Source organism: Mobula hypostoma, chromosome 4, assembly GCF_963921235.1.
Source record: "Mobula hypostoma chromosome 4, sMobHyp1.1, whole genome shotgun sequence".
Taxonomy (NCBI): Eukaryota; Metazoa; Chordata; class Chondrichthyes; order Myliobatiformes; family Myliobatidae; genus Mobula; species Mobula hypostoma.
In genome coordinates, this window is record NC_086100.1 from 6,267,047 (window position 1) to 6,281,735 (window position 14,689).

The following is a 14,689-nucleotide window of genomic DNA, read 5'->3' on the forward strand; positions in this document are numbered from 1 at the left end:
ACCGGAGGTTTGAGAAATCAATCTTGTTCGTGTCCTGCAGATTTTCTCTTATTTACGTTCTGGGGAAGATACAATTTTACCAAGTGCCGCAAGTAGATCCTCTGCTGGGCCTTTTTGTTAATGAAGATTTAACTCCAATATCCTGTCCTCACAAAATCTCAAATTTCAAAATACAAAGTAAATTTATTATCAAAGTATATATACTTAATGCCACCATACAACACCTCCAGCATTCCGTGTGTGAGTACATAATGGGTTGTTTGTGTTAACAACCAACACAGTCTGTGGACATGCTGGGGGCAGCCCACAAGTGTTGCCATGCTTCTGGTCCAAAATAGCTTGCCCATAATGTTCGGCAGAACAACTCTCAGCCAACATTCAACAAGACAGATGCAACAAAGGCAAACCAAATCCCTTCCTGACACCTCGAACCACCACTGGTCTTTGTCCTCGCGCCCCACTGACCTTGGTCATTAACCCCGGGGGTCACAGACCTTCAGCCTCAGTGCCTGTTATCCTGACTCCTGACCCCAGGGATCGCTGGATCCAACATCTAGACCTGATAACTGTCTTCAGACCTCAGAATCTGGCAGCTGATCTCAGATCTCTGGATCATCTGACCCTGAGACTCGCTGACCTCGAGCCCAGAAACCCAGCTTGTCCCTGGGCACTGGGGAGATACATCCCAAACAGGCACGCACTGATCGGAGGAGAATGGGAATGAGGAGCGGAAGGAAGAAGGAACATGAGGATGGAGGTGAATGCAGGGAGGAGGAAAGACATATAATGGAGGACAGCACACATGCCAGAGTTGACCCTTCATATTAGTCATGTTCACCCTGGGAAAAAGCTCTGACTGTCCACTTGATCTGCGCCTCTCCTCTAGCAAGTCAGCACTACTGAATGTCCCTTATGTACCCGTGGAGAAGTGGAGAGAGTGAGAAATTTCAAGCTCCTAGCTGTCAAGATTATACTTAATGTCACCGTATACCACCTCCAGCATTCCGTGTGTGAATACATAATGGGTTGTCTGTGTTAACAACCAACACAGTCTGGATATGCTGGGGCAGCCCACAAGTGTTGCCATGCTTCTGGTCCCAACGTATCGGAGTAGCTATAAAAAGGCAAGACAGCGGCTAGGAGTTTGAAGATATTTGATTTGCCAACTAAACCACTCAAGAACTTCTATAAACGTACAATGGAGAGCATTCTGACAGGCTGCATCACTGTCTGGTTTGGTGGAGGGGGGGCACTACTGCACAGGACCAAAAGAACCGACAGAAAGTTGTAAAGTTGGTCAGCTCCACCTTGGATACTAGCCTCTGTAGTACCCAACACTTCTTCACAGAGCAGTGCCTCAGAAAGGTGCACCCGTCATTAAGGACCCCCATCACCCAGGGCATGTCCTCTGCACATTGTTACCGTCAGGAAGGAGGTACAGAGGCCTGAAGGCACACACTCAGTGGCTCAGGAACAGCTTCTTCCCCTCTGCCATCCGATTCCTAAATGGACATTGAACCCATGAATACTACCTCACTTTTTAAAAAATATATATCATTTTTGCACTATTTTTAACCTATTTAATATACGTATATAGTTATTGTAATTTATTTATTTATTTTCTTTCTATATTATCATATATTGCACTGAACTGCTGCTGCTGAGTTAACAAATTTCACAACACATACCGGTTCTGATTCTACTTCCTGGCAGAGCATTCTACTGCTCTGTGTGAAAGACTTGCCTCTAACATCCCCCACCCCCACGTACTTTCCTCCATTCACATTGAAATTATGCCCTCTCACAGCAGTCATTTTCACTTTGGCTGTGAGCAGCAGACACAAGATGCTGGAGGAACTCAGCAGGTCAGGCAGCATTGACTGAGGGGAATAAGGCTTCAATATTCAGGGCCTGTCCACTCTATTATCCTCTTATTATCTTGTACCACCTTTCATCCTCCTTCACTCCAGACATCCCACCTCTCCAGGAAGTTCCGGGAGTCTCCCGCAAATTAATATTTGCTCCCTGATGCCTGCAAATTATATACAATGTCCCGGAAATTTGTTTTTGCGTGAGAGAGAGCAAGGGAGCGAGCGCGAGTGACGGCGACCACAAGAGAGAAAGCAAGCGTGAGAGAGAGAGAGCGAGAGAGCGAGAGAGCGTGCGCGATAGAGAGAGAGCGAGAGAGCGTGCGCGATAGAGAGAGGGCGAGAGAGCGTGCGCGATAGAGAGAGGGCGAGAGAGCGTGCACGATAGAGGGCGAGAGAGCGTGCGCGAGAGAGAGGGCGAGAGAGCGTGCGCGATAGAGAGAGAGCGAGAGAGCGTGCGTGATAGAGAGAGGGTGAGAGAGCGTGCACGATAGAGGGCGAGAGAGCGTGCGCGAGAGAGTGAGAGCGAGAGAGCGTGCGCGATAGAGGGCGAGAGAGCGTGCGCGAGAGAGAGGGCGAGAGAGCGTGCGCGATAGAGAGAGGGCGAGAGAGCGTGCGCGATAGAGAGAGGGCGAGAGAGCGTGCGCGATAGAGAGAGAGCGAGAAAACGAGCAAGAGAGCGAGAGCAAGAGAGTTCCAAAAAAAGGCAGAGTGGCAGAATGTTCCAAAAAAAGAAAATATAAAATGTACGTCACCCCAGACTACCCTAAAGTGTACCCCTGCTTAATAGGGGTAAAAAATAATGACAGTGTTGCTCGCTGCACTGTTTGCAACAGTGACTTTTCTATTGCCCATGGTGGGTTAAGACTGTAAAAGTCATGTTGAGGTCAGTTTAACAGGTGTCATTCGTTCATTAGCATAGCTAACGTTATTTAAACTAGCTGGCTGGCTGCTTAGCAGCTACTCTATTGCAGACATTCCACCTCTCCCGGAAGTCTCCTGCAAATTGATGGTGCTACCTCCCTGAAATGAGTTCTTGCAGGGTGGGATGTCTGTCACTCCGAAGGAATATGTCCTAACTCGCTCAACCCATCCTCATAAAACACGCTCTTTCATCCAGGCAGCATTCTGGTGAATCTCCTCTCCACCCTCTCTAATGCTTCTACATCCTTCCTATAATGAGGCAACCAGACTCAACAAGATTCCCCTGTGTGTTTGGATAAGAGCAATTATCAGAGGTTAATGAAACATTCCAGAAGTTTCACAAATACTTTTGTAACATAATATCACCTCACGTCACACCTTCAAATCAGGCTAAGCAGGAAACTCGGAGACTTTAGACAACCCAGTCCTCCCAATTACAGAAGAAGCATAGAGCTCGCTCTCCACGTGACTCCCTTGTCCTCTCATCCCTCCCCAATGATATCCCTGCAGCCGTGACAAGAGCTACACCTGCCCATTCACCTCCTACTTCCCCACCAACCAGGGTCCCAAACATTCCTTCCGGGTGAGGTGGCACTCCACTTGGGACCCTATCAGGGTCATCTACTCCACCCGGTGCTCCTCTACATTGCTGCAACCTGATGTACAGTAGACTGGGGGAGTGATTTGGTGAGCACCTTCACTCTGCAAACCACAAAAGACTGGATCTCCTGGTTGTCATCCAATTCAGTTTGATTTCCCAGTTCCATTCCAGTCCATGGTCTCCTCTACTGCCATGGTGAGGACAAACTGAGGTTGGAGGAGCAACACCTCATATTCTGTCTCAGTAGCGTCTAACCTGATGGCATGAACATCGATTTTTCTAACTTCCAGTAATTTCTAAAGATTTGAAATTTATTTATATACTTAAATATACCAAATTTACTCAGTTGCTGTGGAGGAACTTCTTAAAAGTTTGCATAGATTGGACATGTCACCTGTAACTGTGACAAACCTCTATAGATACAGAGTGCAGGGTATTCCTGACTAGTTACCTCATGGCCTGGTATGGAAACACCAATGTCCAGGAATGGAAAGACCTACAAAAAAGTGTTGGATACAGCCTGGTCTACCACAGCCCACCTCCCCGTAACTGAGCACATTTACAAGGAAAGCTGCCACAAGGAAGCAGCATCCACTGTTAAGGATCCACACCATCCACGTCATGTTCCCTTCTCGTTACTATTATTGAGCAGGAAACACTGAAGCCTCAGGTCCCACACCACCAGGTTCAGGAACAGTTATTACCTCTCAACCATCAGGTCCCACACCACCAGGTTCAGGAACAGTTATTACCCCTCAACCATCAGGTCCCACACCACCAGGTTCAGGGACAGTTATTACCCCTCAATCATCAGGTCCCACACCACCAGGTTCAGGAACAGTTATTACCCCTCAACCATCAGATCCCACACCACCAGGTTCAGGAACAGTTATTACCCTAGAATATAAGAGCAGGAATGTGATGTTGAGGCTCTATAAGGCACTCATGAGACCACATCTGAAGTATTGTGTGCAGTCTTAGGCTTTTTATTTTAGAAAGGATATACTGACATTGGAGAGCGTTCAGAGAAGATTCATGAGAATGATTCCAGGAATGGAAAGGTTACCGTATGACGAACGTCTGGCAGCTCTTGGGCTGTATTCCCTGGAGTTCAGGAGAATGAGGGGGGTTATCATAGAAACGTTCTGAATGTTAAAAGGTCTGAACAGATTAGATACGGCAAAGTTATTTCCCACAGTAGGGGAGTCTAGGACAAGAGCGCACGACTTCAGGATTGAAGGACGTTCATTTAAAACAAAGATGCAGAGAGCTTACTTTAGTCAGAAGGTGGTAAATCTGTGGAATTTGTTGCCACGAATGGCCGTGGAGGGTGAGTCATTGGGTGTATTTAAGGCAGAGGTAGATAGGTTCTTGATTAGCCAGGGCATCAAAGGGTATGGGGAGAAGGCAGGGGAGTGAGGATGACTGGAAGAATTGGATCAGCCCGTGATTGAATGGTGGAGCAGACTCAATGGGCCGAATGGCCTACTTCTGCTCCTATATCTTATGGTCTTATGATCTTATAGGTCCTATACCACCAGGTTCAGGAACAGTTATTACCCCTCAACCATCAGGTCCCACACCACCAGGTTCAGGAACAGTTATTACCCCTCAACCATCAGGTCCCACACCACCAAGTTCAGGAACAGTCATTACCCCTCAACCATCAGGTCCCACACCACCAGGTTCAGGAACAGTTATTACCCCTCAACCATCAGGTCCCACACTACCAGGTTCAGGAACAGTTATTACCCCTCAACCATCAGGACCCACACCACCAGGTTCAGGAACAGTTATTACCCCTCAACCATCAGGCTCCTGAACCATCGTGGATAATGAAACTCAACTCAACATTGAACTGATTCCACAAACTACACACTCCCTTTCAAGGACTCCACAATTCATCTCCTCAGTATCATTTGACAGTGTGTTTCCTCCGAATGCTCCAGTTTCCTCCCAAAGCAGGTTAGTCTGCTAATTGGTCAAATGAGTGTAATTGGGTAGCGTGGAGGATGGGCTGGAAGGTCGTGTTCTAATTCAAAAATAAATAAATCTGGGAGCCCCTGTAAACACTGACAACTCCCCCCCCCCCTGCCCCCGGGACCCCCTGTAAATACCTATACACTCCCCAGATACCCCTGTAAACACTGACAACTCCCCCCCCCCGCCCCCGGGACCCCCTGTAAATACCTATACACTCCCCAGATACCCCTGTAAACACTGACACACTCTCTGGTACCCCTGTAAGTTCTGACCCACATCCTCGAACCCCTGTAGATACTGACACACATCCGTGACCTCCTAAAAATATTGACAATCTCAGTGGGAACCCCTGTAAATATTGACACTGACACAAACCCCAGGAACCCAATAAACACACTCACTGGAGCCTCTGTAAATACCAACACGAACCCTGACACATCCTGTAAGTACAGACAAACTCCCCCTGCAAATACTGACTCACTCCGCAGAACCCCTGTAAATACTGACACTGTTGAGTGTACGTTCTGTGAATAATGACACACTGAGCAATTATAATTTGAGCGAAAATTGCTTTAATGTAAGGGACCATTGGAAGAAGACCTGAGATCTCCAGCAAGATTATAAAATGAAAACGATTCTGTGTTGTACTCCAGTCCCAGACCATTAGGAGGTTTAACAATAAGTAAGAGAGTTTTAAAATCAATTCTAAAAGATACAGAAAGCCAAAACAGGGTAGCTGGAATGGGATTGATATGTTTCATCATTCGGGTCTTAGTTAAAAGTCTAGCAGTGGCAATTCTCAATGAGTTGAAGTTGGCAATAGATGGCTTTGGAATAAATAAATTACGGTAATCTAGGCTATTTGATTTATCTCAGCACTGACCCAACTCAAACCCAAGTGTCCTAGCAGCCCCTCGGTGAAGACACTCTCATGAAAAACATCTAGAGCGTTTTATGAGCACAGTTCTCCTGAAGAAGACCAAAACGTCTACCCAAAACGTCAACTGTTTAATCATTTCCATGGATACCGCCTGACCTGCTGAGTTCCTTCAGGATTTTGTGTGTGCGTTACTGAGGCACTTTAATGCCTGGAACATGGTCAAGTGGAGGAATGGAGGTGGAGGGAGTCATTTGGAGACGAGGGAATTTTCCACACATTTGGCTTGTTTTCTCTGGAGCGGCGGAGGCTGCGTGGACACCTGATAGAAGTTTATAAGATTAGAGAGGCATAGAGTAGACAGCCGGTATCCTTTGTCCCGCCAGTTGAATACCACAGGGCATTCCTTTCATGATGAAAGGGGCATTTACTGAGAGGGGTATTCATTTAATAAGAGAGGCTAATTTCAAAGGAGATGTGCGCTGCAAGTATTTTTTACACAACACAAGAGATTCTGCTGTGCTGGAAATCATCAGCACCACGCACGATGTGTCTCTGGAGGGAAATAAGCAGTCACCTTACGGGCTGAGACGTCGACTGCATCGGTGCTACCTGACCTGCTGAGTTCCTCCAGCATTTTGTGTGTTGTATTTTTTTAAACACAGAGCGTGCTGCCTGCGGTGGTGTGGAAGCAGATACAATAGAGGTACTTAGGAGGCTCTTAGACAGGTACATGAATGTACAGAGGTTGGAGATGTGAGTAGCATGTGAAGAGAAGGAACTGGGATTAGGTTAATTAGCCCAGCACAACACTGCAGTACTCCGGGCAAAACACACAAAATGCTGGAGGAACTCAGCAGGCCAGGCAGCGTCTATGGAACAGAGTACAGTCGACATTTCAGGCCGAGACCCTTCAGCAGGGCTCCTACTCTGCACACTCGCTCACAGCCCTCCCGAACCCTCACCTCTCAAAGAAACTCAACACACCTCACTACACAGCGGAGGAGGCGGGAGCACGAGAGACTTCTAACAGACGTTTGGATAGGCACACAAATGTGAGGAAAATGGAGGGATATGGACATGGTGTGGGCAGAAGAGATTAGTTTAGTTGGCCATTTGATTACTAAATTTAATTGGTTCAGCACAACATTGTGGGCTGAAGGGCCTGTGCCTGTGCTGTACTGTTCTGTGTTCCATGTATTTCAGAGACTCTTAACTAGGCACATGGATGATAGAAAAATGGAGGGTTATGCAAGAAGGAAGGGTTAGATTGATCTTGGAGTATTTTAATCAGCCCAGCACAATGCTGCACCACTCTGCACATTTTGCATTAGATTCCTGTATTTTTAAAACTGATTTTATAGAACATAGAACTTAAAATAGTACAACGCAGTACAGGCCCTTCAGCCCACAATGTTGTGCCGACCCTCAAACCCTGCCTCCCATATAACCCCCCACCTTAAATTCCTCCATATACCGGTCTAGTAGTCTCTTAAACTTCACTAGTGTATCTGCCTCCACCACTGACTCAGGCAGTGCATTCCACGCACCAACCACTCTCTGAGTCAAGAACCTTCCTCTAATATCCCCTTTGAACTTCCCACCCCTTACCTTAAAGCCATGTCCTCTTGTATTGAGCAGTGGTGCCCTGGGGAAGAGGCGCTGGCTATCCACTCCATCTATTCCTCTTAATATCTTGTATACCTCTATCATGTCTCCTCTCATCCTTCTTCTCTCCAAAGAGTAAAGCCATAGCTCCCTTAATCTCTGATCATAATCTATACTCTCTAAACCAGGCAGCATCCTGGTAGATCTCCTCTGTGGCCTTTCCAATGCTTCCACATCCTTCCTATAGTGAGGCGATCAGAACTGGACAGAGTACTCCAAGGGTGGCCTAACCAGAGTTTTATAGAGCTGCATCATTACATCGCGACTCTTAAACTCTGTCCCTCAACTTATGAAAGCTAACACCCCATAAGCTTTCTTAACTACCCTATCTACGTGTGAGGCAACTTTCAGGAATCTGTGGACATGTACCCCCAGATCCCTCTGCTCCTCTACACTACCAAGTATCCTGCCATTTACTTTGTACTCTGCCTTGGAGTTTGTCCTTCCAAAGTGTACCACCTCACACTTCTCCGGGATGAACTCCATCTGCCACTTCTCAGCCCACTTCTGCATCCTATCAATGTCTCTCTGCAATCTCCGACAATCCTTTACACTATCTACAACACCACCAACCCTTGTGTCGTCTGCAAACTTGCCAACCCACCCTTCTACCTCCACATCCAGGTCGTTAATAAAAATCATGAAAAGTAGAGGTCCCAGAACCTATCCTTGTGGGACACCACTAGTCACAACCCACCAATCTGAATGTACTCCCTCCACCATGACCCTCTGCCTTCTGCAGGCAAGCCAATTCTGAATCCACCTGGCCAAACTTCCCTGGATCCCATGCCTTCTGACTTTCTGAATAAGCCTACCGTGTGGAACCTTGTCAAATGCCTTACTAAAATCCATATAGCTCACATCCACTGCACTACCCTCATCTATATGCCTGGTCACCTCCTCAAAGAACTCTATCAGGCTTGTTAGACACGAGTTACCCTTCACAAAGCCATGCTGACTGTCCCTGATCAGACCATGATTTTCTAAACGCCCATAGATCCTATCTCTAAGAATCTTTTCCAACAGTTTTCCCATCACAGACATAAGGCTCACTGTTCTATAATTACCTGGACTATCCCTACTACCTTTTTTGAACAAGGGGACAACATTCACCTCCCTCCAATCCTCCGATGCCATTCCCGTGGACAACAAGGACATAAAGATCCCAGCCACAGGCTCAGCAATCTCTTCCCTTGCCTCGTGGAGCAGCCTGGGGAATATTCAGTCAGGCCCCGGGGACTTATCCAACACCTCCTCTCCCTTAATATCAACATGCTCCAGAACATCAATCTCACTCATATTGTCCTCACCATCATCAATTTCCCTCTCATTGGTGAATACCGAAGAGAAGTATTCATTGAGGACCTCGCTCACTTCCACAACCTCAAGGCACATCTTCCCACCTTTATCTCTAATCCGTTCTACCTTCAGGCAATACACATAAAAGTTGCTGGTGACCGCAGCAGGCCAGGCAGCATCTATTGGAAGAGGTACAGTCGACATTTCGGGCCGAGACCCTTCGTGTTTGCGGTCCTACCTTCACTCCAGTTCTCTTGCTTGTTATATTGCAGCTTTATAAAACTCTACTACACTGCCCTGTGTTTGCACTTATTGCATACGGTTCCAGTTGCCCCAGTATAGCAAGGATATCAAGGATCACCACCTTGTCACAGGGTGTGGAGACTTGCATGCCTCAATGCCCCAGAGATCTCCAGTATGCTGGCTTTATGCTTTGGCTCTTGGTAGGGTCACCATGCCAAGCAGGTCAAACAAAACTGTAATGGACACAGCCATGAGGAATCCCTCTACATCTGAGTGTGACGGTGTCAACTTGGCACCGCACTGTAGAAGCAGAAGCTGAAGCCCCTGAACTACACCCAGGGGCACAAAAGATACGATGGTCAAGAACAGAGAGAGATGGAGGACCTTCACCGCTGCCCAAAACGTCAGCTGCATAATGGGCAGTAAGTGAGCAAGTCGAGGTGTTGAGGAGGGTCACCAGGGTGCTGCCTGGTTTAGAGGGCATGAGCTATAACCAGAGGCTGGACAAACTTGGGTTGTTTTCTCTGGAGCGGCGGAGGCTGAGGGGAGATCCGACAGAGGTTTGTAAGATCATGAGAGGCATAGATAGAGTAGACAGAGAGTGTCTTTTTCACAGGGTGGAGATGTCTAATATCAGAGGGGATGCATTTAAGGTGAGAGGAGGTAGTTTCAAAGGATGTGAGGGTACATTTTCTTACACAGAGAGTGGTGGGTGGCTGGAATACACTGCCTGGCTTGGTAGCAGAGGCAAAAAACATTAGAGACGTTTAGATAGGCACAAGAATGAGAGAGAGATGGAAGGATATGGACATTGTGTAGGCAGAGGGGATTAGTTCAATTGGCCATTTGCTTACTAATTTAATTGATTTGGGCCGAGTGTCTGTTCCTGTGCTGGACCGCACTATGGTCTCTGTTCGATGTTTTTAACCTCTCGGAGGTCTGGGACCAGAGCGATTACAGTTTCCACATGTCGCTCGGATTTCCAGCATCTGCAGATTTTCTCTCGTTTGTGATTACAGAATCGTTTTCGTTTTTTAATCCTGTTCGAGCTCTCATATCTTCTCCCGCCGGTCTCTTAAATATCAATCATCTTCCAATTACTACGGTGCTAACCGTTTGGTTTCCCGCCGCCGCCTCCCTGTCCAAGTCCAGTTCATTCAGTGGAGAAGATCACTAGTTCTCAGCTACGGACATTAACGAAACCAGTCCATCGCCGGAGCGAAGAAAAGAGCTGGAAAAATTATTGCTGAATCCACCCTTAGCAGATTGCCTTCAGGGAGACGCTACATGTCCATCACCACCAGGACTACACGTCATCTCTGAAGTTTCTTTCCTGTAGCTACCCAGCTTCTCAGCAAAACTCACTCAGGTGTAACACAACGCAAAATGCTGGAACAACTCAGCAGGCTAGGCAGCATCTGTGGGGGAAAAGAAAGTAAAAAGCCGACGTTTCGGGCCGAGACACTTCAGCAGCCCGAAACCCCGACTGTACTCTGTTCCATAGATGCTGCCTGTCCTGCTGAGCTCCTCCAGCATTGTGTGTGTGTTGCTCAGATTTCCTGCATCAGCAGATTTTCTGTTGCCGGTGGAAGTACCGTAACTGTCTATTAAATGGTGTTTCCTGCTGTCCTTGTTTTGTGATAATTATTGAGTCTGTTCATATGCTCACATTTATTTCAGTTTTTTTAAGGTGCGTAGTAATTGGAAGGTTATTGACGTTTGCGCGACTGACCGTTCTGCTAATAGTTCATTGCTTATGGCTGTTTGATCTGTTGTCTTGTAAATTGTTGGTGGCTATTGTATTGTCTGTTGTGGTATTGTCCTGTGTTTTATGTTTGGCACTGAACCACAGTCAATTCTGGTGTGTTTGAAAGTCTAGCAAGAAAGTTATTCTGATTTTGACCAATACCTAAAACTATAAAGGATGAAGACTTAGTTGGCACTTCGAACACCAGCTCAAAACCTATCTGTTTAACCGTGCTTTAAACTAGCATTTCTTTGTCTTTTATTTTCAAGTTTGTACTTTATCCCAATGCAAAGCCGGAGTTTAGAAGAATGGGTGGGGCGAGGGAGGTTTATTCACCGAAACCTATCGAATATTGAAAGTGGATGCTGCCTGGCCTGCTGTGTTCGCCAGCATTTTTTGTGAATATTGAAAGTGAACGCTGCCTACAGTGGGAGAGTCTAGGACCAGAGGGCACAGACAGAGTGGATGTGGAGAGGATGTTTCCTATAGTGGGAGAGTCTAGGACCACAGGACGCAGATAGAGTGGGTGTGGGGAGGATGTTTCCTTTAGTGGGGGAGTCTAGGACCAGAGGACACAGACAGAGTGGATGTGGAGAGGATGTTTCCTATAGTGGGAGAGTCTAGGACCACAGGACGCAGATAGAGTGGGTGTGGGGAGGATGTTTCCTTTAGTGGGGGAGTCTAGGACCAGAGGACACAGATAGAGTGGACGTGCAGAGGATGTTTCCTATAGAGGGGGAGTTTAGGACCTGAGGCCATAGCCTCAGAACAGAGGAACGTCCATTTAGAACAGAGAGGAGGAATTTCTTTAGCCGGAGGGTACCGAATCTGTGCAATTCATGGTCACACACGGCTGCGAAGGACAAATCTTTGGGTATATTTAAAGCGGAGGTTGATAAACTCTTGATTAGACAGGGTGTCAAAGGTTACGGGGACAAGGCAGAAGAATGGGGTGGATGGTTATAGTGAGGTAGTGTACGTGGGTTCATTGTCCATTCAGAAATCAGATGGCGGAGGGGAAGAAGCTGTTCCTGGATCGTTGAGTGTGGGTCTTCAGGCTCCTGTACCTCCTCCCTGATGGTAGCAATGAGAAGAGGGCACATTCTGGATGATTGGTTCAAAATGCTTTAGAGGGCTGATAAATCAGCCAGCGTGCAATGGCGGGGCCGAGGCGATGGACCGAATGGCCCAGTTCTGCTCCTATGTCTGATGGTTATGATCTAAAACATTTTAAACTACAGTATGTGTGAAAACTGCTCTATAAGTAATTCATTATTATTACCGTGGAGTGAAGAGCATATTTTTGTGCTGGACTTGGTTTTTATGTTCGATGACACACAACAGTGGCTGAGCGGTTTCGGTGAGCAGATTGGACACCGCTCTGGATAGGGTCCGGTGCATTTGCCTCTGTCCCGGGTTTTACTCCAGTAGATCGGCACACCCGCTGAGGGAGCGCTCCACACGGCTCAGGTGGGAGCGCCGCACTTGTCGAGGGCGCGTTACAACGACGCGGGCTGTTCTGAAGTAGCGCCTCAGGGTCGGGGGCGCAGCCTCTCAGCCGAGTGGACAACCCCCACCTCCCGCCACCGAATTGAAGGCCACTCCTTCCCAGGACAGCGGGGATGGCTGGTTTCATCGCCATCGGGTCTGGAGGAGCTGTAGACAGTTGTAAACTCAGCCAGATCCATCACGGGCACCAGCCTCCCCAGCATCGAGGACATCTTCAAAAGGCGATGGCTCAAAAAGCCGGCATCTGACATTGAGGACCCTCATTACCCAGGACGTGTCCTCTTCTCACTGCTACCATCAGGGAGGAGGTACAGGAGCCTGAAGCCCCACACTCAGCGATTCAGGAACAGCTTCTTCCTGTCTGCCATCAGATTTCTGAATGGACAATGAACCCACGTACACCACCTCACTGTTTTTCTTTAGTTTTGCTATCTCTTTGTATTTACTTACTTTAATCTTTCTCTCTCTCTTCTTCTTGTAATTTATAGTTTTTAAAACTATGTATTGCAAAGTACTGTTGCTGCAGATCAACAAATTTCATTGCCATTGATTCTGACCGGTCGCCGATCAGTTTCCCTCAGCCTACGTTATATTGATATTAACCCGAATCTGATCCTGACCCGGTGCTACCCACGTCAACCATCTCACAATCGCCGCATCGCCTTTCTTTCTGTGGGATCTTGCCGTGCCCAATTCCAGCTGCCACGTTAACTGCATTTCATTGGAGATTGGACGGCAGAGTTTGCCCGTTGCGGGCAGCGCCGAGTGAGAACAACTCCGTGTCCCGGCGTCGAGAACCGGCAAGGGTCCCGCATCCAGGGCGACAGCCTCGTCACAGACCTGATATCCCTCTCCTCACAAGCTCATCACCCGCACGCTGACACCTTATCCCCCGCAAGGCAACTCCGGGCAACTTTAGGAAACTTTGAGAAACTTTGGGACAGTGTGCGGTGCGTAGATCACAGCCGCTCCGGGACAAACGCCGCCTTACCTTTTGCGATCGCCTGTCCTGACCGCTCTTGTCCATCGCCGGCCGGAGGAACGGCTGCAGGTGCCGGGGGGAGGAGCGCAACTCGGACGCTGGATATTTAACTGTCGGAGCTGTCCCGCCCTACACTGGGCCGGTTTACTACCTGATTATCTCCGAGTCCCTCCTACCGCTCTGTGTGTGCGTGATGTCTGTGAATGTGTGTGGGTGGGCATGGAGTGAGTGTGTCTGTGTGGTTGTGTATGTGTGTCGCTGTGTGTGTCATTGTGTGTGCGTGGAGTGTATGTGTGATGTGTGTGAGTGTGTGAGTGTGTGTTTGTATAATGTATGTGTGTATATGTGCGCATGTAGTGTGTGAGTGTGGATCTGAGTGTTTGTGTGTGACAGAGAGAGAGAGAGAGAGCGCGGTGGTGTGTACGGGTACTGTGTGTATGCTGAGTGTCTGTATATACCTGAGTCAGTCTGTACAGTACAGGATGTGCTCAGGTCTGTAAGGAGTGGAGTGAGGGGAGGTGACCTCCCCCGATCTCTGATGCAGCAGAACCCCCCAGCACTGGGGTTCCAGTGTCCTGTATGCCACAGCCTCTGGGGGAATTGAAGCTGCGAGCTGGCACTGCTAAGAGGAGTGTCACACTATGACCCTTGTACAGGCAAGTTTGCAAAGGTCAGCAGAGCGCAGGACTAAAGATCGCAGTATCAATAGCGACCTGAAGCTGGTTGTGGTATGTGGTACTTATCAGGGCTAGAGACGGTATACAGCCGCATTCTCCAAAGGGACTGGTGCTGCAGGAGACCCTTCCCCGATACATAGAAAACCTATACAGGCCCTTCGGCCCACAAAGCTATGTCGAACAATACACGATAACGTCCCGAGTGGAATGCTTTGGCAGCTTTAACAACACCAATGATCAGTGTGCAATCCCCACTGCTGTCTGTACACATTCTCCCCATGAGCGAGTGGGTTCATTGGTCACGTGTGTGA

The 14,689-nt window shown here is 48.0% G+C and overlaps 1 protein-coding gene across 1 annotated transcript in view; it reads right to left on the reverse strand.

The window, feature by feature from the left end:
• The window catches only part of slc2a2 (solute carrier family 2 member 2), a 68,350-nt gene extending 54,487 nt beyond the window's left edge, over positions 1–13,863 (reverse strand). The window contains exon 1 of the mRNA XM_063045263.1: positions 13,711–13,863. Within this exon, the coding sequence (XP_062901333.1) occupies positions 13,711–13,746 (36 nt within the window). The 5' untranslated portion in view covers positions 13,747–13,863. The remainder of the gene's footprint in view (positions 1–13,710) is intronic.
• Between the last annotated feature and the right edge of the window lie 826 nt (positions 13,864–14,689).